Source organism: Pelodiscus sinensis, chromosome 10 (genome assembly GCF_049634645.1).
Source record: "Pelodiscus sinensis isolate JC-2024 chromosome 10, ASM4963464v1, whole genome shotgun sequence".
NCBI classification, from domain to species: domain Eukaryota; kingdom Metazoa; phylum Chordata; order Testudines; family Trionychidae; genus Pelodiscus; species Pelodiscus sinensis.
In genome coordinates, this window is record NC_134720.1 from 44,609,708 (window position 1) to 44,636,283 (window position 26,576).

The 26,576-nt window shown below is 41.2% G+C and overlaps 2 protein-coding genes across 5 annotated transcripts in view; one reads left to right on the plus strand and one right to left on the minus strand.

The window, feature by feature from the left end:
• MFN1 (mitofusin 1) overlaps positions 1-8,553 on the plus strand; it is a 61,146-nt gene extending 52,593 nt beyond the window's left edge. For 3 of the 4 annotated variants that reach the window (XM_075938022.1, XM_075938019.1, XM_006138501.4), the window contains exons 14-18: positions 399-628; positions 1,634-1,789; positions 3,274-3,470; positions 6,627-6,761; positions 8,211-8,553. In XM_075938022.1, coding sequence (XP_075794137.1) covers positions 399-628; positions 1,634-1,789; positions 3,274-3,470; positions 6,627-6,761; positions 8,211-8,280 — 788 coding nt within the window. In that variant the 3' untranslated portion in view covers positions 8,281-8,553. The remainder of the gene's footprint in view (positions 1-398; positions 629-1,633; positions 1,790-3,273; positions 3,471-6,626; positions 6,762-8,210) is intronic. The other variant, XM_075938020.1, reaches the window with a different exon arrangement.
• Positions 8,554-14,956: 6,403 nt separating this feature from the next.
• GNB4 (G protein subunit beta 4) overlaps positions 14,957-26,576 on the minus strand; it is a 76,767-nt gene continuing 65,147 nt past the window's right edge. The window contains exons 5-10 of the mRNA XM_075938030.1: positions 23,276-23,339; positions 22,134-22,296; positions 21,640-21,706; positions 21,284-21,485; positions 16,202-16,418; positions 14,957-15,659 (exon numbers count right to left, since the gene is read on the minus strand). Coding sequence (XP_075794145.1) covers positions 15,553-15,659; positions 16,202-16,418; positions 21,284-21,485; positions 21,640-21,706; positions 22,134-22,296; positions 23,276-23,339 — 820 coding nt within the window. The 3' untranslated portion in view covers positions 14,957-15,552. The remainder of the gene's footprint in view (positions 15,660-16,201; positions 16,419-21,283; positions 21,486-21,639; positions 21,707-22,133; positions 22,297-23,275; positions 23,340-26,576) is intronic.

A 26,576-nucleotide genomic window follows, 5' to 3' on the forward strand; every position in this document is an offset into this window, starting at 1 on the left:
TTTTACCCCACTTTGTAGGGTTGGCCAAGTTGTCCTTTGTCCATCCAGGACTTTAGGACTTTAACTGAACCTACCAGAAAGATCTGAGGTTCATCTCCAATCATTTTTTCCCCTTTTTGTTATCACCACCTTTCTGGATGGATGTTTTGCTGAAGTGTTTAATAGTTGACCCTAATGAGACAGATGATGTTTAAACTGTGCCATTCACAGGCTGAGCACTCTAATTATAATGGAAATTACTAAGTAAACACTCTGGTAGGTTAGGCTTCAGTTAATACTGTTGCTTATATATTTGAAATTTAAAAAGCCTAATACAGAATGAGTGCAACATTTAACCATCCCAAGATGAAAGAGTTTTTGCATGGTAACTACATTTTGTTAATCCACTTTGTTTTTAGAAAATCTGAAGCCACTATTACCTTCTGGTGTCCAGAATCAGCTCCAGATGCTAATCCCATGCAAGAAATTTGACCTCAGTTATGATTTGAACTGTCACAGTCTGTGTTCCGATTTTCAAGAGGATATCATGTTTCGTTTCTCCCTGGGGTGGACCGCCCTTGTAAACCGCTTCCTTGGGCCAAAACATGCTCATAGGGTGCTCCTTGGGCTGGCAGATCCTGCCTCACAGGTGAGTGCTTCTCGGCTCTTTCAGAATGGATTGGGTCAATATTTGATGTTTTATTTCTGCTCCTTATGTTCCTTTTGTCTGAAGCTTGTTTGGGTGAGGGTTGTCATTACTGGGTTATATTCAGGGCTGAAATGGCGCCAGACCAACTTTCTAGTACTTCCTGCAGTTATTGTATGTTCTTGGGAACTCTGAGTTGTGTTTGTCTGTAACTAACTTTGTGGACTCCTCTTCATTTACTGCTTGTGCGTAATTAAAGCAGAGTATATGAATTTGCTAGTTAGTTGGGGCAATGGAGTTTTTAAATATCAGCACTAACAAGTGGAAAGAAACTATGGTTTCCTGCTGTTACGATAAATGTAGCGATGACCCCCAAAACTGCAAAATAGAGCTCCAGATGTTATCTCTCTCGCCTTCTCTCTTGCAAAGCTTGAGAGGCTGTTCCGATCTGGGATTTTGGTTCAGCCCATCATGAGGTTACCATGAAATCTGGATTCAGGATCCACTAAAGATGTTGCCCTAGCGTCAAAGTTTAACAAAAAAAAAAATCAATGAGCAAATGGGCCTATTTTTAGGGGAGATTGGGCTTGGGAGAACTGCACGGTGGGCGGGAGGCAGCTAGCATAGTGGGGAGTGGATAGAAATTGCTGAGGCATAATGGAAATGAAACAACTAACTACAGTGCATACTAGAATCTTTAATTATGCTTGGGTCTGTTGTTTGCCTTTTGTCCCACCCCATCTGGGTGGATGAGAAGATCTTCCGGAACGGCCCATCTCCTGTTAACTCACTAATCCATTTGTTGAGCAACTGTCTAAGCTGCCATTACTGCTGTTGAGGATGAAAGAAATGAAGAGCGTTTCTGAATCTCCCAAACAGTCTTATCTACTTGAAAAAAGTCCAGGTTTTAACCCTGCATATGGGAAAGCAAAATAAATAATAAAACCAAGCAGTTTGCTCTACAGATCCATTGTGCTTATCACGGTTTGCCTTATTCTGCTCTTCTAGATCCCTCGTCCTTTAGCCTCCACCCCCTCTGCCACCTGTTTTCCTGCTGTCACTCCAGAGAACGTATCACAGGAGGAACTCATGGTTTCTTTGGTAACAAGTTTAGCTTCACTAACATCACGGACCTCTATGAGCATCATCATCATTGGAGGAGTGGCAAGTAGCATTAGCAACCTTCACTATAATTGAAAGCATGGCAGAGACTGTTCCAATTGCTTTTTTGTTTTGTTTTTTTGGGGGGTACTGCAAGCTATTGCTACTTCATAGGACTGGGTGCTTGTTAGAATCAGTCTAGTTAGCAATGAGCCTAGTCCTCAGATGGCATGACTCAGCATAGCTCCATTCAACTCATGATTTAAATAGAGCTGTGAAGTCAGTCTTGTTGAGCAGATACAGCTGAACAATGTTTGCTAGCCTCTCCTTTAAACATTTTCATCTTTATAGGACACTGCATCTGTTTTGCTTAACCCAGTTGTGTGAAAATTCTGCTTTTATTTATTTTTTAGCTTTTGAACAAAATTTCTTTCTTATCCTGTTCATCTGAGCATGCTGTGGCTGTTAGTTGACATGCTCCCTTCCATACACTTCCTCCTCAGCTTGGCTCATAAATAACTGTTTTCCAAAAGTACCAGTTTAATGAAACCTTCATCCTCTCCTACAGTTGGATTGAGCAAAGGAGGTGCGCAATAGGTGCACTTTCTTTTCATGAGCTTGACAAGTCCTGGCAGTCACAGGTGAAATGCAACAATTAGTAGTTAGCATGGTAAAGAATTGTATACTAATCAGTCGAGGCAGAATTTCTTTGTAAGGAACTACAAAATTGTGAACTTAAAATATTTACACTGAGTGATCAGTTTAATAAAGATCTTTGATATCCATTTTTTTTTAAATCCATAGACAAAGGCTCCAGGAATTAGTCTTGCTGTGCTCTAACCTGTATGACTCCACATGGGGATGGGCATTAAGCGGCCCATGAGCCAGATATAGTCTGCCAGGTCATGGACTTGACTTATTTGCGCATCTGCAGGTACGGCCGCTTGCAGATCCTGTTCACCACGAATTGGCCGGGAACCGCAATCCATGGCCAGTGGGAGCTGCAAGAGGTTGTACCTATGAACATGCAGGTAAATAAAGCGATGGTGACCTATCAGGGGCTATCCCTGGGAAACCATGTCTTGTTCATGGGCCGCTTATTCCCCACCTGGTATAATCTCATATAGGTTAGATACAGCATGGACCTATATTTATTCCAGATAAATGTGCTTGGTTTAATTATGAAATGATTTGATTTTTGTCAGGCTCCATTTGGAATTGATGAGAGTTTTGCTTTCTGCCTTCTACTTCATCACTAGCCATAAAGATTCTGTATTCTGAACCTAGTTATTATTCTGAAGCTGAGGCAGAAGAGGATCTAGCTACTTAGCTAGGTGTGTTGTACTGCAATGCTACCTGGATGAAAAACATGGTTTTTAGTAATCTAGTTAGACAGAAAAATACAAAGGGAGCAAATACTTTGAGCGGGAAGCTAACACTTTTCTATCCTCTTCTAATTATGACTATACTCTGACAAAATATATTCCCTAGATTAGACCTACTGTCACAAACCTTGTTCAGGTCATGAAAAGATTCTCCTTTTTCAGGTTTGGAGAACTGTAGGCTGGAAACTCATCTGTCTTTCCCTGAGTATGTATGGATTATTGTATGTCTATGAGAGACTAACCTGGACAACTAAAGCAAAAGAGAGAGCCTTTAAACAGCAGTTTGTAAACTATGCTACTGAAAAATTGCAGATGATTGTCAGTTTTACTAGTGCAAATTGCAGCCATCAAGTGCAACAGTAAGTATTATATTTTTCATTGTAGTCAGTAATACAGCAGACTTCCGATAATCCAGCACCTTTGGGACTCAGGGGTGCTGGATTATCAGATATGCCAGAGTATCAGGAGGTACTCCGGCAGGGGGGCTGTGGCAGGAGTGAGGGGGGAGTCGGGCAGGGAACGGCGCGGTGTGGGGCAAACTGGATGCTGGGGAGGGGCGGTGCTGCGGGACCAACCCGGCGGCTTCCCCAAGTCTGCTGCTGCTGAAACTGACCAGCGGCAGACTTGGGGAAGCCCTGGGGCAGAACAGCTGGGGTCCTGCCGGGTTGGTCCCGCAGCGCCGCCCCTCACCCCCCTGCTTGGCGCCCGGCTGCATCCCAGCTGCTCTGCTTTGCGCCTCTTCCCCAAGTCCGCAGCTGGTCAGTTTCAGCAGTGGACTTGGGGAAGCCATGCGGAAGCTCCAATTGTCCGGCTGGCCGGAGCACTTCCGGGTTCCAGTTGGTGCCGGACCACTGCATGCCAAACAATTGGAGGTTTACTGTACAAGAAATTCATTAGTGACCATTTATATGCATGTATTTGTCAATGAAAGATACAATAAAGAATTGAAAGGATGCCTAAGTATGAAGATTTAAAGGTCCACTTGAATTCTACTTAACTTCAAATAGATTTAAAGTAGGTCGAATTCTATTATGGCAAAGAATCCCCCTTTCATTTTTTATCATGACTTTGCAGTAGTTTTGCACTTTATTGTTAGTGTTGAAACCTCACACACCATGATTACCTTTTGGGTGTAGGGGAGAGAGTGAAAATGATTCTATGCACCATGGGGAAAAAGGAATATTCTTAGGTAATGTTTGTAAAAGGAGTGGGAGGGGAACTTCTGAGAAGTGTGGCTTATTTTTGAGGCAGAAATGTTATGGATATTGTTTCACAGAAAAATCATCACTTTTCTTGAGCTCTTTTGTTAACTTTCATTCATGTGCTTTTAATCCAGGGGTGGGCAATAATTTGAGGGAGGGGGTATGCCAAGATTTTGGAAGTAGTCAAGGGCTGCACTCTTCCGTGATATTGATGGAGGAGGTGCGCAGTCTGGGATGGAGGTTGAGTGCAGTAGGGAGCTTTGGGTAAGGTATTGGAGTGCAGGACTGGGAGGGAGTTTGGGCGAAGGAAGTGATTGTGACCTGGGACGGGACTGGAGGGTAGGGTCTGGGAGGGGGTCTGGGTTCAGAAGGGGGGCAGAGGGTTTGGGTTGTGTGGGGTGGCAATGGGTTGGGGGGGGGGGGGAAGGGCTAGCATGCCAGAGACAGGCTCTGGCCAGCAGACTTACCTGGGTGACTCCTGGCCAGCTGCCCAGCACATTTCTCAGGCAGTTTCTCTGCCTGCTGTGCCCCTGCAGAGGCCAGGTGCATTGGTGAATAAGATCCTGAGGGGAGGGGGAATGGTGATTCACACCAATGGGATTGTACTGGGGGCAGGAGCAGAGAATGAAGCACCACTTCCCCCTCCCCTAGGCTTGCCACAGCCACTTTTCTGAGTGGTGTGGGGGGCAGAGGGAGGAGTGCAAGGTAAGCAGGAAGTCTGTCTGGGGCTCCCCATTGCATCCATGGGCCAGATCCGATGGGTTGGTGGGCCGGATTTGGCCCCCATTTTGTCCAGACCCGTTTTAATCTCTTTACTCATCCTGGGCAGGAAATGGACTAGTTTAAAGAACAGGCACTAAGGAAGCTTGCTGGTGACTAAGCACTTTATATTATGCAATTTTCATTAGTACAGTCCTTTTTTTTTTTTTTTTTTTTTTTTTTTTTTTTTTTTTTTTTGCTGCTGTTGCTGGGAGATCAAAACATTGCCTGTCTTTCCATCATTCATAGATGGTTTGATTTGGACTATAAAAAAAACTTATGGAAAAAAGATGGTGGGACAGATTCACGGCTAGTGTAATTGTCTAATTTGGAATGAAGTTGATTAAGTTATACTAAAATTGAACTTGGCCTGTGTAATGTGTAAGCCTTTCATCTTGCATTTAAGATGCACTTCTAAATGTTAATTTTTCTTTTGGATAAATGGGAGATTTACACAGTAAGAAATGAGACCACTCAAAGGGTATTACAGCCTCATTATTTAGTATTTGAAATCGTATAGTTAGTTTATGCCTGATAGCTTTGCCTATACATTGTTTTGCCAGGGTAATTTTTGCCCCTAACTTGAATCCATCTGAAGATCTAGATTCTCAGTCTCTATAGGCAGTTTCTTAGCCCATCAGCTTGTTGCACTAATATGAAAATATGGCTCTGTTCTTGTGGTCAGCTGTAGCCATATTCTTTTCACTAAGATCTTGTAAGACTTGGGTCGGGATGGCTTGGCTTTTCGAACCTAAACCAGTTTAACTATATATAGTGTTCTGGAAGGACTGCTTCCCTCACTCAGTGATCATGACTGTTCTAATGGGACAGTTGTGGAAATTTTGTGTGCTGTCCTATCAAAATGTTTTTGATTTTTAATAACTATGGAATGTGTGTTCAGTAGTACTGCGCCAAACAGAAATTGTTCTTTATCAGAGTCAGTGGAAGGAACATTCAATATGGTGAATAGGGTTTGAAGTAGTGAGAAACCTCAGATAAGTGCAGACAGGATCAAAGCTGTTGGCTTGCTCAATTTGAATATTGGTGGCTCTCCTTCTGTGTTCCATGATAAGCACCTAAGTAGCTTTCTGAATTTAGCCCTTAACATCTGAATGAGTTTAAGTCCAGCAGCTTTGCACATGCCTAGTGGCAGGAACTTAGCTACCTAAAGGTTTGATCCTGCCTCACATCTAATTAGCTACATAGAGGTCCTGTGGGTTCTCAGGTGAGATATTCTCATACCTGTCTCACCTGTTGTTCTTATCCAGAAAGCATGCTCAGAGCCTGCCTCACACAATAGCTGGTGTGTGTTGCCAGGATACCCCTTTGGCAGCTAAGGCACTCACTTGGAATATGGAAGATTCAAGTTTGAATCCTTCCTCTGCCTGATTTATTCTGTTGATTTTTTTGAGGTGGGGGAGGAGGGGAGAGATAATCCCCTTACTCATTCTTCTTCATGCAGTTGTGATTGCATTGTTCTACCTGTGGACTCTGAAGTGCAGTGTGATGCAAAGTATGGTAAACAACTGTGATTACAAACTTGTTTTCCTTTAGAGAAATGGCCACTACCTTTGCTCGACTGTGCCAGCAAGTCGACATTACTCAGAAAAACCTGGAAGAAGAAATTGCTAGGCTGTCCAAAGAAATAGATCAGTTAGAGAAAATCCAGAGTAACTCAAAGAATCTAAGGTAATGATCCTTTTGTGTCCACTCAGCCAGTTGCTTAAAAGAGAAAATCCTGACTCCAGTGAAGGAAGTTTTGCCATTGGCTTGAGTTGGGCCTTGAAATTGTGGGACAGGATGATGCACGGTAATACATCTGTCTTGCCTTGCCTCACACAGCAATGGCAGCAGTTGTCCCCTAGAGCTATGTTAACTAGTGTGGTTTTTGGAGGAGATGTGGGGGAAATCCAGAAGAATATCACCCATCCTCATGAGGCGTGTAAGAGTTTAACCAGAGAACCAATAAGCGTATGCACCCAGGTAACATGTTTAACTGTGTAACAGAAATGGAGTTACTATTTTTATCCTTTTTTTAAAACATCCTTAATCCTCATGTTGATGTGCCTGGTGGTTTCTCTGCCGAGGAAAAAGAGATTTCTCAAGAATTCTTTTATTTTATCAAGCTCCAACAATGCCTATCATTGCCCTGCCTGAGTGTTTTTTTCCCCTTAGAAATGGAGCCTGAGTTCCCAGATCCTTGGTACAAAGCTTCCACCATAGACATTCTTGCTGGGATCAGAGTAAATTCCTTCCTGGTGGGTGGGCCCCCAACTCCTGCCAGCCAGCTGACCGTGCACCCTATAGCCTCCTCACCTAGCAACCATTTGGGGGTAATGCTTGGCTTGCTGTGTGCCATCCTCAGGCTGAGTCCATTGCTCCACTAGGGTTGTTTTCTAAAAACTTCTGTTAAAAGAGGTTCATCTAAACCAACATTAGCTATGGGACCCCTAGAGTAAACAGTGTTGGTGGTTTTTAACCGTACATGAGCTGCTCAAGTGAATGGCATTGAAAATGCTGCATCTACCCAGGGCTGCCAAAAGATGGTAGCAATGGTGAGATCCTGTTTACAATAGCAAAAGAGTGAGAGCTACGAAGGACGGTGAGGTTTTTTTTTTTTTCTTGCTACCAGCAACAAGAAATCCACACTCCCTTCTAGCACAGTAATTCCATATGCCCTTGTGAAATGCTTAAGGAACTAGCCTGTCCTGAGAGGTAATGATGTGACTACACTGCAAAAAGCAAACCCCACAAAACTGCAATAAGTCTCAGAGCCTGAGTCACCTGACACAGGGCTCAGAGCTAAAAATAATGGAGATGTTCCTGCTCAGGCTGGAGTCTGAGCTGAGACCTCTTTCCCCCTGACTGGGCTCAGTAATGCAAGTCCAAATCAGTTGAATCTGGATTTTTGGGTTTGTGCTGCTGCATGGGGAGTTTTGGTTTTGTCTGAATGCAATCTCAGACCCTGACTAGACAGAGCACTTGTTATTGCCTAAGATTTTGAATGTCCTGCATTTCATTGCTAACAAGAGGCTGAAGGCACTTATGAGAATTTGGATATATGCAAATAAAGCCTGGAGTATGGTGTTATTTGGTACTACAGGTGGATGGATCACTCTTCTCTTATTTGTTTTACAGGAACAAAGCCATTCACCTTGAAAATGAGCTGGATGTTTTTACAAAGCATTTTCTTCAACAGAATAAATAAGAGAGTCCTTTTATTGATGGCTTCCTTGGGTAATGGCCTATGGGACAAAATCATACAATGACACATTGCTCCCTTGTGGAGTCACATGATGAAATGATTTTTAGAATTACCTTGATTATACTTGTCAGATACTGTAAAGCCCAGTTCACATTTTTGCAATGAACTGATCTAAAAGCTGTGGTAAAGAGAAATTTTGCAAAGCAAAGTGATTTATATTTACTGATGTACTGAATTTATTCTTCTGGAGATTTAAAATAAAAAAAATCCCCTGTATTTTGTTTTAGTATTTGTGGCAAATCTCACATTCCTGGCATCCAGGAGTTATGTAAGGAGAGAATCTGTTCTTCCTTCTCTCTCACATCAGTATCAATGGTTCCCAGTTCTTTAGAAATAAGCCAGTGCCTAGATGCTGTTTTCATTCATAAAACAAATATGACAAAGTACTAGGTGAACATCTCTAAAGTGCTACCTTAGACTATCTGAATGCAAATAAAACCAGTTAGGCTGGGCTGCAGTTACCCTACCTTTATTCATTTATAGACAGATCTGCCATTTTTATTTGCATGAATGATAGTTAAGGAAATTTGATTCTTTCTAGTTATTTTAGAAAGTTTTAAACATTTAAGTGTAGTTCAGTGATAGAATGGCAGAGTCATCAAACACTGAAAACCAAAGTAAATTAATATGTATAAAGTGCAGTATGCAAGCCTTCACAAAAAGCAGGCTTTTTCTTGCTATAAAGGTGCTCTAGACTCAGCTGAATTTTTGCATTATTTGGGATAAAGCTTTTGTCTGAGCACTGCCTGAAGGGCTTGCTGTTTTCTATTTATTTGGGCCCCTGATGGAGCCTAGCTTATGAAGATTTCTCACTATATCAAATACCTGGCAATTTCACTCAATGTAATTTAGGGCACTAAAAACTGGTTTAATTTGCAGGGGAAAAAACTGTTCCTTTAACTTGCCAAACTAAATTCAATATGTTAACTATTACAATCCATATGTACACATAGTTTAGTTGGTTCCTTAATAAGTAGTACACCAGCTACCTTGCATCTTTTACCCATGTCCTAAAGTACAAGGTTCTTTCAGTAGTATTTAGCTCAGACGGACTTATTACAGTGTTTGAGATCTGTATAATTCAAGGCTTCATTTTTGTGGAAATTGATTTACTTCATGAGTGCTGTTTACTTGTTCCCTATAGTTTTGCTAAAAGACATCAAGCTTGAAGGCTTGATTGTAGCAGTGAAAATAAAATTTAAAAAATCTACAGGAGGAAAAGTGTGTGTGTGTGTGTGGTTCTTCAGAAAAGTATGGCTCCTTTGTTGCCTGATGTCATAACTGCTCCTTACACATGATTTAGGTCCTATTCATTTAAGGGTATGCATGAGTGAGTTGTGGTTTTCCTGTTAACTTTAAGCTTTACAAAAAAAAAAATCCTGGCTGCTCCCAACAAGCAAGTTCACTGTGCATTTTTTAATGAAGAGGAAAGAACATTTAACTCCTGAGCAGCTGTCTCTCTCACTGTAACGTATGTTACTTTTATCTAAAGGAATGCTGTTGGGCTCTGTACAAATTAAGTGCTTCCATGGGCTATTTTAGAAATTGGCCTTTCCCATAAATGTATTCTGCTCTCATCTTTTAAGAGCATGGCAAAGCTCCTTCATTTCCCCTGATACTTCAGCAAAAAGTAGTAGTACAGGTTCAACTGCTGTAATACAGCACCCTTAGGACTGGCCCAGTATTGAACCTGAAGTCAATATTGTCTGTCAGTTTTAAGAGTGGCAGAAATCTAGATGCTCTAATCACTACTGCAGCCCATTGGATCTTTGTTCAAAAAGATTGACTTGAGCTAGGTCCAGAGTACATTCACTGCCTGGATGAGGCAGTGCTATTTTGTGTCACATCTTTGACTAAAGACATAAGTTAAATATATTTCCATTCTTTTCTATGTATGCTGGAAAGTCTCTTTTCAGCCACTTATAGGATCATGCACTAGCCGCTATGCATCATTTGCCTTGGAAAGATAGCCATGATAGAAGGAAGATTGTTAAATAAATACACCACAGTGAGTCTGGTTAAAAGCACTTGTTTATTGGTTACAATATCAACTCATGGCAACATCTTTCACTGAGCCACTGTACAAATACAAAGAAAAGACCCATTAGGAGGACGCTATGAACGGAGTTCATAGCAAGTGATTTTTTTTAAACAGGGGAAGTCTATACAACAGCCCTGCTATAGAACAAGTGGCACAAGTCCCTGTTTTAATTAGGTTAAATAAAAGCTTTAAGACTGTTTCTGAATACATACACAATCCAAAGGCAGTGCAGAATCACTTCATAATTGGTAACATTACTGAAGGTTTTTCATCTAAGTAGTCAGCAACAAGTGAAAATAAAATTAAAGCCATTAGATGGGAAATCAGAGCTAAGCGCCAAACTAAGAGTCAAGCATGTTTTAACAGATTAGTTTTGGAGTCCTTTGGATGTAATGTTGTTGTACAAGTGTTCAGATGCTTAAAAAAAAAAACACAAATAGAGCACCATTGTGTAAGTAAAACAAAGGCTTGAAATATCTAAGACTATTCCACTGAAGTCCCTATTAGTCAAAACCTAAACATACTGTGTGGTATAAGAATGTCAGGCACATTTAATCTGTTATCAGTTATAATCAATTAGTAACACTGTTCACACATTTACCATAAAAACACTGCATTAACATTCTGCATGTATTTTACACAACCAGCAATTGGATAAAAAGGCTTGTGGTGCCTCTGAAGTGTCGGAAGTAGTTTTACCAGCATGCATGCCAGATTACTGTATACAAAGTGCACCATCAACCCATGCTTAATTACTTTACAGGAAATGCTATCTCAAAATCTGTCATTCTGCTACACAACCATTTCATACCAACTATGTGAATTAGCCAATATCTATTCTCACCAACATTTTAAAGCACAGCACTAAATCTAGTGGAGGTGACAGTGTCCTCAAAGACTAAGCACTTTTGGAATGTTTCTCACAATATTTTAATTTCACCCAGAAGTAATGTGAACTTCATGATGGGACAAGTGGTTACATTAACTGAATTAAAGAGTTACCTATTTCCAATCCATGCATTACAGTAAGCACACAAGAACTAGCTGGCATGTCAATTCAGCACTGCCAAATGAGGGTCAACCGCTCTCCTCTGAAGAAAGCAGTTTTAATGCGTTTTTCTCCTCCAAATAATCTTGAACCAGCAGTTCTGTTAAATAATTAATAGTTTATGACATTCAACAAGGCAGATGGTATTGACAATTAGGAAAAAAAAACCCTGGAGATGGTTGAAAGACAGCACACACATTAGCCATACTAAGTGACTCTACATTAGCACAACACCATGTCAAAGCTTTTTGTGGTTTCTAGAATCTCTGCCAGTAAAGTGATTGATAAAGTCTGAGTACACATGGGAGCACGTTCAAACTAGAAGTTTGCTTGATCAGTATTCTTCGCCATATAGCTAATCAGCCTTAAAAATGTTGGCAGAAGCTGTACCTGAATTAAAGAAATCTGTAATTTCATATGGAGGCACATATTTCCAGTTTCCTAAATTACAGCTTCAACCAACTACATATTTGCTAAACCACTTTGTTCAAATATTAAATCAATTTTTAAATGAAGACTGGAAAAAGTTACTTTCCTATCAATTACAATTTTTTGGCACAATGATCAAAACTGTTTTTAGTACTAAGTATTACTCAATCAAAAACTTTAAATTACATCATTTATTGGACATGAAGATTGCTGCTACAACTGCAGAGCTAACTTTTCACAACAGTTTAATGTGTACTCCATTGTGCTGAAAAATCCACTGCCTGTATTAAACTAGTTCGCTAGCATGTGAACAGTTAAAACTATACTAACCTGCACATCTGAACTTGTATTAGCCTACAGGTATACATCTTTTAGTCTAAAAATCCCCACGGAGACACATTCTTTGAGATGCAGAAGTCATGATGAAAGCTTTTAAGTAAGACCTGCAAATGGTGGTTTATTAACCTCTTTGTAACAGAAGATGGGATTTGGTGCTTGCTTTAAAATTAAGCTGCAATTAAACTTCATCTTAATGAGTGTGCCATCTTGAAAATTCACCCAAAAGAAATATTTAAACCTGAAATAACTCATGTAGGCTCATTATATGTAGAAGTCCCACTATAAATGATTTAAAAAAAAGCAAAAGAATCCACACAGACTTATCCAGGAGTCCACCAGTAACCACTATTTTCATGCACATTACTCCCAAGAGTAAACATTTCCTCAGGTGTATACTTCCCTCTTAATATCTGGGATGTTTACATCCAACACAGGTAACCAGAGAGGAGACATACTGGGACCTGTACCTACACTACAGTAGCTGAAGGCAAAATCTGGTAGCTTATGTGTCTTACCCTTTTAGAAACCTTTTTTTAATTGAGAACCAAAAGCAGGTGGAATGGCTTCCAGAAGGGCAATATTCAACTCAGATTCCAGCCTGCTTACTAAGGGTTTAAACAGAACAATGATCATCATTCATTAATTTCTAATTCTGTCCTACATCTGTACTGAAGCAGAGGGAAATTTATGATATTTAATTGCAGATATTGGAATTCTCTTTATAATACAGGTTGAACCTCTATGGTCCAGCAACATCTGTGATCCAGCAAGACACGGATGTTAAAGCAGCAGAGAGCCCCAGACACAGATATTGCCAGTGGTTGGCAGCCTATAGGGCCAGTGGACTGAGGTCAGGGAGCCCTCATCCTGCCACAGCTGGAGTGAGACCAATCAGAGAGAAGCCCCATGCATCAGAGAAGGGCCAGCAGGGGTAGGGAGCCCTGCTGCAGCTTGAGTGAGATTGGTCAGAGAGAAGTTCTACCAGCTGGATCTGTGCTGATGGCCTAGAGGGGGGCTGGTGGCCCACAGTGGAGCCCCACCAGAGGACTGCGGACAGCGGAGTCAAGCAGGCATGCTGGGAGTAGCGCAGTGGCGAGTACCAGGAGAGCCTAAGGCCTGACTTCCCTTGCTTGGTCTGGCAAATTCCCTAGTTCAGGTCCCAAGGGTGCCAGACCAGGGAGGTTGAACCTGTACTTGCAACTACGCAGTCACTTCAAGATGCACCTTTAATGGGAAACTGTTTAGTAATTTATTTTACTCTAAGACTTTTACTAGCAAATTTTCAGAATGATTCACTCAACCCAGAAGCAGCTGCAAGTTAAAAACAAAAGGCACCATTAAAAAATATCAAGTGTTCTGCCTGGCCTCAAGAGCTGCCCTCTTGAAAAAGATAAAAATATTCCATAAATAATTCTGTTAATGCAAACAGGCTGTAAAATAAAACAATCTTGCTGAAAAGAAAATGCAAATGAGTTTCTGGGATCTACAGCATAACATGATTTTGGTCCTACACCATAATCTGCCTTTAGTAAGTGTATACTGCTCCAGCACAGGATGTGCTTTCAATAGATACTGAATTTACTGCAGTTGGCACATTTATTGGCATCTCCACCATTGTAAACATGGCATATTTACAGGCACAGTCCAGAAGTACTGAAATTAGAATTACAAGTGGTAGAAATTTCACAAACAGTGGTCTCAGCAACAAATCTCTTTTCATGTTACAAAATGCTGGGCATTTATGTTCACAAATTGACCCAGGAATATTTGGCCATGTTGCACCTTCAGATGGGGGTAGCAGATTAACTTTCAGCTTTATAGTAATCTGTTTAAATACACACATTTAAAATAAATCACTTAAGAGAAGCCAACAGAGAATGGCCCTTTCCTGAAAGTATCAGGAACAACTCCGATTCCCCCCAGGGACATCCATCAGAAACATGGACACGACACCAGCACCAAAGAGTTAAAGTGATCCTCATGGGTAGTTTCAAATAGGTTTGAGTCACATGACTTGTGATTAACTACACAATAAGGAAATGCTTACTAGCTCAAGTGCTCTCACTCAGCCTTTTATATCTTATCAAAATCAGGCATATAAAAGGAAATGGCTACTTACTGTCAGTTTGCAGACTGGCATCTAATTAGATGCTTAAGCACAGACCACCATAGTTGTAAATGAACTTGCAGAATTTTAAAATTTAGAGTGAAAACTTTTTAAGAGGATCATAAGAGACTGAACAATAACCTTTTGCTATTGTAGATAACGAGGACGCTTCATCCACTACACAAGACATACATGTTCTGTTGCGGAATATTAAGGTAAACCTCTAACTTTGCAGTTCTAGTAAGGAAGTCACTGTATTTCCTAAGCCATCTGTAGGAAGCCCTCTTAAATTTCTTGATTTGCTGTAGTAGTTGACTAGCAAATTTGTGTACACTTTTAATAATCTATTCAGTCAACTCCATGCTAGAATGCCACCTCACTGGGCAGCTTCAGTTTGTAGTGGATCGGAATCCTCTTATTTACAGCTAAATTGTTAAAAGGAAAAAGCATCAATGACTTAATGTGTTACTGACTTGTATACTCAGAATGGCATTAAAATTCTCTTTGTGCTTGGAGGCCATGGTTGCGGATGGATGAACCAGGAACCACTGGCTGGAAGGATCAACCCCCATGCTTAAACAGACAAATAGGTCTAGAAGTGAATAAGTAAGGCGCTAGGTATTATCTCGGAGTCATCAGGGCCTATTTTATTTAAAAAAAAAAACCTAATAATTCAAATGCCTTCCATTATAAAAACACATACATACCATTGGCTTCACTTTATCTACAGTAAATTCACAAAAGCATTTAAAACAGCGATCTAGTTCATCCACTACGAAACTCAGAAGTGACATCTCAGGTTAAATGCAAAGCTATAAATGTAGTTCCTTAAAAAATGCAAACATATTTCTTTACATTCAGACAAATGTTACATGATTGGCTGCTATAATGTGTATATTCTGTTATGTACAAAAAAAGTACAGAATTAGCAGACTTTTAGCACAAGCAGAAATCCCTCGAGGACAATCTAACCAAACCACCAAAAACAAAAAAGACTGGCTCTTAGTTTCTCAGTCACCATGATTATGTGTGCTGGCCTGGCCCCCTTTTTAAAAGTCAGTGATTTCTCCACCCCCACCCCTATTTCTTCACTTGATTTTTTTCTAGTTTACAGAAAGCCTTTTTGTGTAATAATCAGTGAATAGAAAAACTTCACCTGCAAATACAAGGTAGAAATGTTATTTCACAGCTATAGGCTGCAGCATTGATCTCTCCAGATCTCAATGGAGAATGTACATGTTTGTCTCCCGGTTAATTCCAGATTCTGAGAAAACTGTCCCAAGACCCTGTAGCTACAGCCATACCATCATCAGTAACACCTAAACAGCTGACACGGTTGTCATGGCCAGCAAGGACACCTGGAAGAGAATATGGAGTAGGTTAACAGCTGAAGTTTTTAAATTTTTGTACATTACTTTTCAGGTTAATGTTCATTTTAAGATCTCTTGAAAGAGGGTGGAGTTTTTTGTTTTGTTTTTTTAATGTGATAGGTGTTTTAACAACCTTAAAGAAATATTAGTTCCCCAACATTCTGAGTTAGCACCTACCTTGGGAAATCCTGAACACTCAAACCAAATAAATCAGTCCTTGGCAAGGTCTATGTCAAAAACAGACACAAACCCACTTATTATATACTACAGAAAACTTAATATCCCTTTCCTAAATATCACTATTACCAGATCTGAAAATATGAAAAAATAAAATGCAAGACAGGGATACAAAAAGTTGCGTAACCGACTTTTAAAAGGAAGCAGAGAAGATTTCATGATTCAGCAGTACCCACAAGTACTACCTATGAACAAATTTTATGTTTAAAATTTAGAGAAAGTGGAATGTATTCCATGTTGAGATTCTACTGAAGAAAAATAACTGCATCTCACTATAGATACCATTTACCAACCTGCTCTCTCTCCTTTCAGAGTATCCCACACATTGCAATTGAAGTCATCATAGCCTGCTAACAAGAGACGACCACTTTTTGAAAAGGCTACAGAAGTGATTCCACAGATGATATTGTCATGGGAGTACATCATTAACTCCTGATCTGCACGCAAGTCAAAGAGTCGACAGGTAGCATCATCAGAACCAGTTGCAAATGCATGTCCATTGGGGAAGAACTGAAAATGAAAACAAGGCAGGAGTCTGACAAGAGAAAAGTGTTGCATATGCAATGTTTCAAAAACAGCATGTAGAGATCTTCTTTACTGAGATATTCAGATACTGTACAGAATTCATAAAAAAGAAAAAAGGACATAGACTGAAGTTTCAAAATAAAATGCAACCACTGCATACACACAATTATATTTAAGATTGCATAAAAAAGCCTCCATCTGAGCTTACTTGATTTTTCATATGCATTTTCTGGAAATACACTTAACTGTAAGGTTTTAAAGTGCAACTCATTGTAATCTTTGTCAAACCTTGCAATTTTGTAACTCTCTGAACTTACAAAGCAAAGTGGCTGAAACTTACTGTAAGCTGCAACTCTGTAACTCTCAGCCACTTTGCCTGTAACTTGCTCTGAACTGCATTCTTCCCTGAGTGATGAGGAGAGTGAGTGAGTGTGTTAGGAGTTGCAAGGCTGGAGCACATAGTGAAGAGTCATTAGACTGCTGTTTTGCTGGATAAAGGGAAGTCTGGGCCTGCTCCCTGGTGACAAGGTCGATGAGTCACAGGGGCCATTCAGACACAATAAAAGGAGAGGGAGCCCGTGAAACTCTTCTCTTTCTTTCCCTGCTCCTGAGAAGCTCCTCTCTACAGCTAGTGTCTCCCCTGACAAGCTCCCCAGCCATGATGAGCAGACAGACCCTCCAGAATCAACATGCCTTGGCTCCTTCTACAACCCATATGTCTGTGTGAGTGCCCGAGGGCAGGAATGAATGTGTGCGAATTAATGGGGGTGGGGGGTGTTTGTGTGTGAGAGAGATAGCTGGTCCCCCTTTAGTTTAAACCTTTGGTGGCAGCTCTATTTTTGTAGTGCATATAATGGGGTGCTAATTCCTCAAACAATAAACCCATGCTAGTGTAACTCGGGGGGGGGGGGGTTCTCCCATGGGAATTTTTGGGGTAACATTTAACACTTGCAATACTGACCAAAAGCTACACTCCAGTTTATAAACATTACAAGGGTAAGTATAATCAGCATTTTAAAGCACTAGTTTCACATTTGGTGTCTAGAGTATTTTAAATCTGCCCTTTTCTTCAGGAAATCCAAATACACATTGGTTCACAAAAAGATCTCCCCCTCCCCCTCTTGACATATATTGACCATCTTGAAGTTTTATTCTTTACTACTTAAAAAAAGTTACTTACCTTCTCTCAAAAGAACAGTTACAAGGTGTTGCACATGTCCATTACACGAGGGATGTGAATGTCTCATGCATCAGTGCCACAAAGTTTTCACTAGAAATACCCAAAGGGATGGCCTCTCTTGCATCCTGGTATTCTGTGCACCCAGCGCGGAGGGTATACCAGGACAGAGCCACCCCAGCTTACCTTCACACTACATTTTCTTTGATCTGGTGTACAAAGAGTGAAGTCAACCTAGCTACAACACTCACTGATGTGAAAAAATGCAAAACCCTAAGCAATTTAATTAAGCCAACCTAACCCCCAGTATAGACAATGTTAGCTTAAGGGAAGCCTAACTATTGCTTCTCAGAGACGGATCACCGATGCTGATTAGAGAACACCTCCCGCCACAGGCGTAGCAGCTGTGCCACTGTATAATTTCAAGGGCAGACAAGCCCCCAGATGAAAACAGACCAATGAACTCTGGTATTGTGGTTAGCTGCTCTCAAAGGAGGATTCTCTGAGACTGACTTCTCCACTGAGGACAGCATGCCAAACTGCTGTGAGGCATACAGCTTCCTGGATGAAACAGTGATGATGGGGACTCCTCTTCTGCTGCATGTGCTTTCAGTTACACTGATCTGCCTATGCATGCATATATATCACTGTTACATCAGTTGAAAACAAGATAGAAACGTTGCTCCTTTCAGATCTTGGGCATACAGGTCCAAGGATTTCATCACTCCCCTAGAATCTTTTAATGTATGCACAGCTTCCTCCACACCCCATAATTAATGGGAGAGCCTTCAGTGGTCTGTTACACTTCTGCTGGAATCCCCCATGCCTGAATCCACAATGAATGATGCATGCTTACTGTCATCACCATGATTTGCAGCTTAGTTGGCCGCACCTGGGTAAACTGAAGGAAAGGCCTTGTGACAGATGACCTTCCATCAGGAGGGACTGGAACTCCCCAGGATCATCAGGCAGCTTGTTGAGGAATCATGAGTTAGGTATCCTAATCTGAAAAACCATAGCAAGCCCAGAGGGTATGATGATTTGCCATATATAGCTGAATAAACCTTTTTACCAAAAAGGTCAGATGAGGCGAGGAGGTTTTTCGACAGAAGTCGTATTTTCTGTACCCTGCAAACATCTTCCCATTACTGCTGCCACTACCAAGAAACCTAGTACAAGGTACTAAGACTGCATGTATCTCTGCAATGGGAATTACTCCTTGAGTACCACGCACTTTGCTAATAGCATGAGGGATGTTGGGGACTGCCACAAGGCTTTTATAGGCTTCATAAATGCTTTATTCATAGAGAGAGCAACTTCCTCTACCATACTTGGGTATAAAATAGGGATGTAAAGAGGAGTTTACCAGTTACCCAGTGTCACCCTTACTGGGTGATGCTTACCAGGTAACAGGTTCACCAGCAGACTGGCCAATTAACTTTTTAAACATGATTTTATATCCCTAGTATAAAATGTCTTGCAATTGAGGGGTTTGTCCTGTACAAGCTTTATCTATATCCCAAGGGCTGTAAACATCTTTTTCAGGATCTCATGGTAGAATTTAAAATCATCTGGTACCAGAAATGTCTTCTCTCTAGTAGAAGCCCTGAAAAGAGGATGACAAAGCATTCAGACGCAGCAGGTTAGAACTTCCTGAGGCTGATTTTAAGCTTGCAACACAGAAGGACCAAAGCAGCTGAAGACCACCATCAAACAGCCTTTCACTTTCATGTGGAGATACTTCCCCCCGAGGGATTTGTTTCCATAGAGCAGTGGTTTCCAGGCACTGACTTCTGATGGTCTGTCAGTACTGGGCAGGGATACTTCCCACCTCTGGGATCAATTTTTGTACTGCAGTAGAGACAAAGATCTAAATGCCACAGGCATCCCCCACTGTACCCAGGAGGGCCAATGAGGGTGCCAGTATGGTACTAGAAGTCAATTATTTCTAAACTAGCCCCTTCTATTCCTTTGATCTACTCTTGTCAGGATGACTCCTGTGAGGATGGGAACACCCCCTGGTTTCCTGAAGTGGGAGACATCAGAACCCACTTCAGACTGAGGATAGTAAGAGTACTCCAAATGCTAGCATGGAGCAATAACTGTTGGAGTCAGAGATGGGGGAAGTGATCTATGACAAGCCAGCAGTACCAGCAGATATCTTGGGGCTTCCTGGCTATCCAGATGATGTGCTGAGACAAAGCAGTTACTATTGGCCTCAGCGCTGGCATTGGGATCAACAGAAGCAGAATGAACATGACTACTGGTGTCATAACAGACCTATAATGTGAAAGCCAACAGATGCACCATATGCAACAGCCCGAGCAAAGTGTTGTTTGTTAGTATTGAGAGGCTCAGCAGATTGTTTGAAGCTGTGTAGGTCTCCATTTCAGTACCAGCAGCTCTGGACCTTTGTTTTGTGAGCAGGGGCAATAGCTTCACTATCTGTGCCAAGGAAGCAGCTGCCCTCACCAGTTCAGGAACATGCACTGAAGACAACTGTTCTAATGAGGGAATCACTTGAACGAGGCAGTGGGAAGCTAGGGGGCCAAAGAACATATTCTACCTTTGATACCGAAGCGGCTTGCTTCTGAGGTTGAGGAATCCTGTTCCAAGTATTTTGACATGGAAATTGTCCTTTCTGACTTCAGAGTTGAGGGCACTCCAAGTTATCTTTTGTGGACTGCATGGTGAGGGGGATCACCTCGTGTCTGTCCACAGGTAAGAATAGGAACACTCATGGATGAAGTAATCAAGGGAAACCCTTTATCCACACAGGTGTTCCAATGCTGGGGTAAGGGCAGCCTCTATGAGAATGTACCTCAAACACTCCTCTCTTTGCTTCTTAGTTCTTGTCTTGAAACCCAGGCAAATCGGACATACTTTCTTGACATGACCTCATCCAAACACTTCAAACAGTGAGACTGAAGATCACTCATGGGCATCATCTGTGACACCTGGAGCAGCACTTGAAGTCAGGGGACACTGATGTCCCTTCCCCACTTCCTCCCCAGTATCAGGCAGAGCCCAGATTCCATTGACAGGCTAAACAGCAATTATGAAAAGTAAAAGGAGTCCAAGAGATCAAAAAATGGAAACCACTTTCAGCTCACCTGCAGAAGGAAAAAGCTGACAGCATTCTCTGACCAACTGTAATAAGGAATTGAATGGAGGGCAGAGCAGCTCTGCCACTTTATACTCAGCTTGAAACACGAGGGACATCATAGCGCAGGAGTGGTCGCCTCTACAGACGCTAAGGAAAAACCTCTGGCATTGATGCAGAAGACACACACGCAGTGTAAATGGACATAGCCAATCATGCAAAGATAAACACGTAAGTAATATGAAGCAAAAAGTCAAGCCCACAAAGATGGATGGAGCAGCAAACTGTTATAGCAACTTAAGACTAATGGAGGACAGTCTGAATTGTTCCAAGATCACTTAACCATATCATAGAGTATAGGTATGATTAATAGTTCTGAACTAGATTACAGGTGGTTTGTCTTAGAATACAAGATCTTAATAATCTAAGAAACTACATTCATTTTAAGTAGCCAGATCAGAGACAGGAGAACTCTCCACCTTGCTTTGAAAGCTAGATTACAAATTGAAATCTTACAACTACTCATATTGTCTCCTCACTCTCCATTTGTACACAGAAATGCTCACTTACACAAACTGCGTTAATATCAGACACATGCCCCGTGAAGGACTGCCTGCACATTCCATCTCGAATATCCCAAAGCTTGGATGAGGCATCACAGGCACCAGAAACAAAAGTCCTCATGTCTGGACTTAAGGATAAACTCATCACATCTCCGGTATGCCCAGTGAAGGTGGTGGTCTGTTGACCAGTTTCAATGTCCCAAAGAGCACTGCAGATAAAACAGATTTATTTCAGCAATATAATAAGAGTCTCTGCAAGTTTAGCTTGAAAACAATCAAAGCACTAAAAAAAAAAAAAAAAAACCCACACCCCAAGAAACCCCCCAAAAATCCCATCAACCATATCCCCCTTCCAAAACTCACCAGGTCGTGTCCCCTGAACTTGTAACAATTTGGTTGTCATCTAGAAAACGACAGCAGGACAAGTATCCTAGAAACAGAATAATAGCAGATGTAAGTGTCATATCCCACTGCTGCAGTGAAAATTAGCCAAAAGCCTTCTCAGTATGTCTCACAATAACCACCACTTGATACTACTTGTATTTTACAAATAATAGTTCAGAAGCCAAATTCACCTTGAGTATGTATTGCTCTATTTGCTCAAATAGCTACCAGTAGTATCTCATTGGCAGAACTAAATAAACACAGAATTTAGCAGTAAGATTATTAAAGGCAAAATGAGTAACACACAAAGTGATTCTTAAAAGAGAGCAAAACCAAGACCAATTTATAGTCCATTTTGCAAATTGTTAGTACTTGTTTTCACCTTAGGACATGTTGCAAAGTGTGCAGGGTGGGGACTGTTTCACTTTGACTAATAAGTAAAGAAAAATAAATGGTAGTAAAATGCAGCTAACCTGTATGCCCTGGTAACTCTCTGCTCACTCTCACATTGCCCTCTCTGGTTTTCAAGTTATATATGGAACAGATATTGTCCAATCCACCACAAGCGACATAGTTGCCAGAAGGAGCATATGCACAGGTCATCACCCAGGAAGATCTCAAAGGAATGGCATGCATCTACAGAGAGATGAGGCGTATTAGAACTATACCAGATTTGGGAAGTCACAATGAACCACAGTCATTTCTTGTCCAACTTCCTGTGTCTAGTTAACCGTGATATTGCTTTAGCATTGCAAAAGATACAAACAAACATCATCCAGCTAATAATGAATCTGATTTTAAACACACTTCAATTTGTGCTGAATATCCACTTGGGGGATGGGAAAATAATTACCTGGTCAGATGTGTGTAAATTCAGTACAATGATTTTTATAGTATCAAATTAAGGATTATAGTTTAACATGCAACAGGTTACATTCTTTTCAAATTCCTCCCTCTAGTTTATCTTCCCGAGCCAGAACTTCAGCTGGTGTAAGATTGACATAGCTCCACCAATGAAGCTATGGCAATTTCCATCAGCAGAGGATGTGCACCCCAGGCTGACCTCATTTCATCAAGTTCTCACTTTCTCTGTTCCAAGGAGTAAAACATCTATTGCAATGGATTTATATTAATTCTGTGGTTGTGGGCTTCTAGAACAGAATACAGAGCATGTGTCATAGAAGCAACAGCACAAATAGGGTGCACAGATGCAAAAACTACCGTAATAATGAGTTAGCTATTATAGTTCCTCAGAAAAATCTCTCCCCCCACTCCTCTGTCTCACACTGGCCAATGAACATCAGGAGCACTACTAATTCTCCATGGGATCCCATGCTAGGAACATTACTTCTGAAGCATACGATTCAGTTAATAAAAACAAGCAAACAATAGATACTAAAAGCAAAGGCTCAGCATACAGAAATAAGCATTATTCAAGCTAAAATGCACTTTTAATAAAAGCTGGTTATAAAAAAATGAAAGCAAGCTACTTAAAATTTCAACAGGAAAAGTGCTATGGCCAATCCAACTAAAAGAAAAGCGTTATAGAAAGAAGGAACTAAAAAGTATCAGTTGTGTACATACTTGGATGAGTATGGATTATAAACAACTCTACCTTATTTGTTGTATAACTATCCCAAATAATTAATTTTCCATCTTGGGAAGCGCTGACTAGTAGCCTAAAGATAACCACAAAACAGAAATATGAACATGTTAAACTTGTCTCATACTTAATTTCAAAATAGAAGAAATTGTTGCATGAATGTCAAATAATTCAGAAAAGCCTTTTCATTTTCTTACTGTATATATTTTTAAACTTTCTAGGGCCAAAAATTGTTGTACAGCTACAAAGAACATCCTATTGCATGCTGGAAAATCTTACCTGAATCCATGGACAAACACTATTGAAACCAGCTAAAATAATTGACATTTGAAACTGCTCACACTATTTACAAATTGCATAACCTCTTCCTACTAATGATTTCTATCCTTGCAATTCGGTGTTTCAGTATCAAATGTACTGTAAGTATTCCTGATCTATACAAGCACATAGAATCATGAAGTACAATTAACATCTGGAATCCCTACCATATGCTGAGATGGCTAGTAGCTATTCCAAAACAACAACAAAAAAACTTATGGAAGGAGTTATTTTATATTTAAGAAGCCTTCCAGTATCACCCTTTTCTTCTAACAGAACTAATGAACAACTCACACCTGTTTTCTTCATTTAACTATACCTTTTTGGCAATGGTGAGTGTTTTCCAGAAATTTTGGAGATTTTTGATAAAAACATTCAATGAATCAATCTAAAACATTATGCATGTATTTAAATATTAACTGGATTATTATACTGAATTAGCTGAAGCACAGCATAGGCTCATTTATTGTTGTGATTTACAAAACACCTTTTAAGTCACTGAAAAAATATTGTTATTCCATGTCCTACAATGCTCTATTAACACAAAATACTTTTGCACTAAATCAACCATTTCAACACTATGACCTTTCATAGCTTAAGGGAAAATACAGTACAAAGAACTCTAAAGTTAAGTGCCATCATACACTAGGCTCTCAGATTTGAAGAATCTGTCAAACCATCTGAAAGACCAGACAAAATGCTTGTGCAAAATAAGAACAAAGCACATATCCTTACAATGGAATTATTTCCTTTATTATTTCTGTATCATAACTGTTTTAAAATAGGCAGGCTAGAATACAAAATTCTCTCAAAGTTTTCTTTGATCTATGGCCCTCAAAGATATCTAAGTCTGAAAGTATCTCTAAACTGCAATTAACTGGCCCATGCCAAATGTCTCAGACTAAGGAGCTGTTTAACCATGGTGTAGAATAGTGTTTCTCAATTGGTGCTCTGCAGAACCACTCCCCCGCCTCCCTCTTAAAGAGATAGTCTTTTTTTTTTGGTTGATCAAGTCTGGTGGTTTTTTCCCCTCCCTGCTTGACCAATTTTACCCTGGCAACCCTACGGGTTCCTTGAAATACTTTTAAGCTGAAAAGGGTTCCGTGGCCAAATAAAATTGGGAAACACTGCCCTAGTGCCTAGCAGGACCATGTCTCTGACCCCAGCACTCTGCCATCTGCCTACCCCAGTACCCTGCCACCTGAGCCAGCACCCTCTCCCCAGCCCCAGCACCCACTTTCACGCTGTCCCCTGCCCCCACCAGCACATCTGGGACCACATTAGTGAGGCTTGGGGTTTTTTGGAGGGTTGGTGTTGTGGGTTTTTTTTTGTTTGTTTGTTTGTTTTTTTGCATCTCACTTGTGTGGCCCTAACTGACTTTTCTGTGGGTCAGTGACCCTTGACTCAAAACAGATTCCTCACCCCTCTCATAAAGACAATGCTAAAACCTTTTGAGTTTGACAATCGTTTATTTAAAAATGAAGCCTGGCCAACAAGCCTCCCATTGGGGCCAAACTCCCATCTCACTGCAGTATCATAACATTCTTGCACCACCTGATCCCAAATCTGAGCCTATCATACACTGGAACCCCCTGTCCTGAGCGTCTTACATCCCCAAACTCTTGCATCCCCACATCCTCAGTCTTCTGCCACAACACTCCTGTCCTGCACCCTCCACACATTACAAATCTATGTCCTGAACTCATCATACTCAACCTTCTTGCCCTGAGTCCCTCACAGATCCAGCCCAAACTCCTACACCCTCACATCCACAAGCCCATGGCTTGCTCAGCACCCCAACCTTCCACTTGAGCCCAACACTCCTGAGCCTAGAGCCCCCTCCCCAAGCCAACATCCCCTTCTCCTGCATCCAAATTCCCTCCCAGAGCTTGTACTTCTCACTCCTTCCCACACCCAAATCCCTCATTCCCACCCCACACCTCCTGTCTCAACCTAGTGAGAATGTATAAGGGCTGGGAATAGCAAGTGGTGGAGAAGAGGGGAACAGAGCAGATGAGGCCTCAAGGAAGGAGGGTGGGGGGTCTTGGGGAAGGAATGTGATTTTCATGCATTGGTGGGTCCCTCTCCTCCCCCTTCCCCCCCTTTTTTTTCTTGCTCGACAAACCTAGGGGGTTCCTTGAAATTCTGAAAAGCTGAAAAGGGTTCCTTAGCCAAATAAAATTAGGAAACACTGCTCTGGATTAATGGCTCATTACAATTATCTGTAACCGAATAACCCTTCTTTGTCCTACAACTGCAGATGTGTCAACTGCCAACTTCACTGTGGTCTCTTACAATGTGATTAGGGATATAAAGGAGTAGTTGACTACCCGATAAGCTACTTAAAAACCAGTTCCCCCAGCACCATCTACACAGTGCAGCCCATCCTTCCGTCCCCTTTCCCTGCGCTGCTGCCTCTTTCAGAGGTGGAAGTGGTGGTGGGGAGGGGGGCAGGAGCTGCTTTGTAGCAGCAGTTCCTATGCATAGGAGGTCCCAAATTCCTGCTGGGACCCCTGTGCACAGAGGCTGCTGTTGGCTGGGCATGCAGCCCAGGTCAGTTCTGGCTCACTTGGGGTGCAGGACAAAACTCTGCTGCAGCTCTGCAATTTAAAACGCAGTAGGAACCAGGGGGCAGGCTGCCTGGTTCCTACTGCCTTTTAAATTGCAGAGCCACAGCAGGGTTTGGTCTCATACCCGGCATGAGCCAAGAACTAGCCAGACTACCTATCGACTAATGGAGTAGGTAAAAATTCTATCGACTACTCGATTAATTAAATACGTACATTTTAACATCCATAAACGTGATAATTCCTTATACTTAATCTGTTCCACTTTGAATTTAGCTGTTACACTTTGGCCAGGTCTACACATTTATACTGGTAAAACTGCTGACTTAATTCCTGGCATAGACAGTGATGTCAACCGAAGAGCTTTTCTCATGGACATGCGTACCACTTCTCCCAAAGGTAGATTAAATATGCCGATGGGAAAGCTC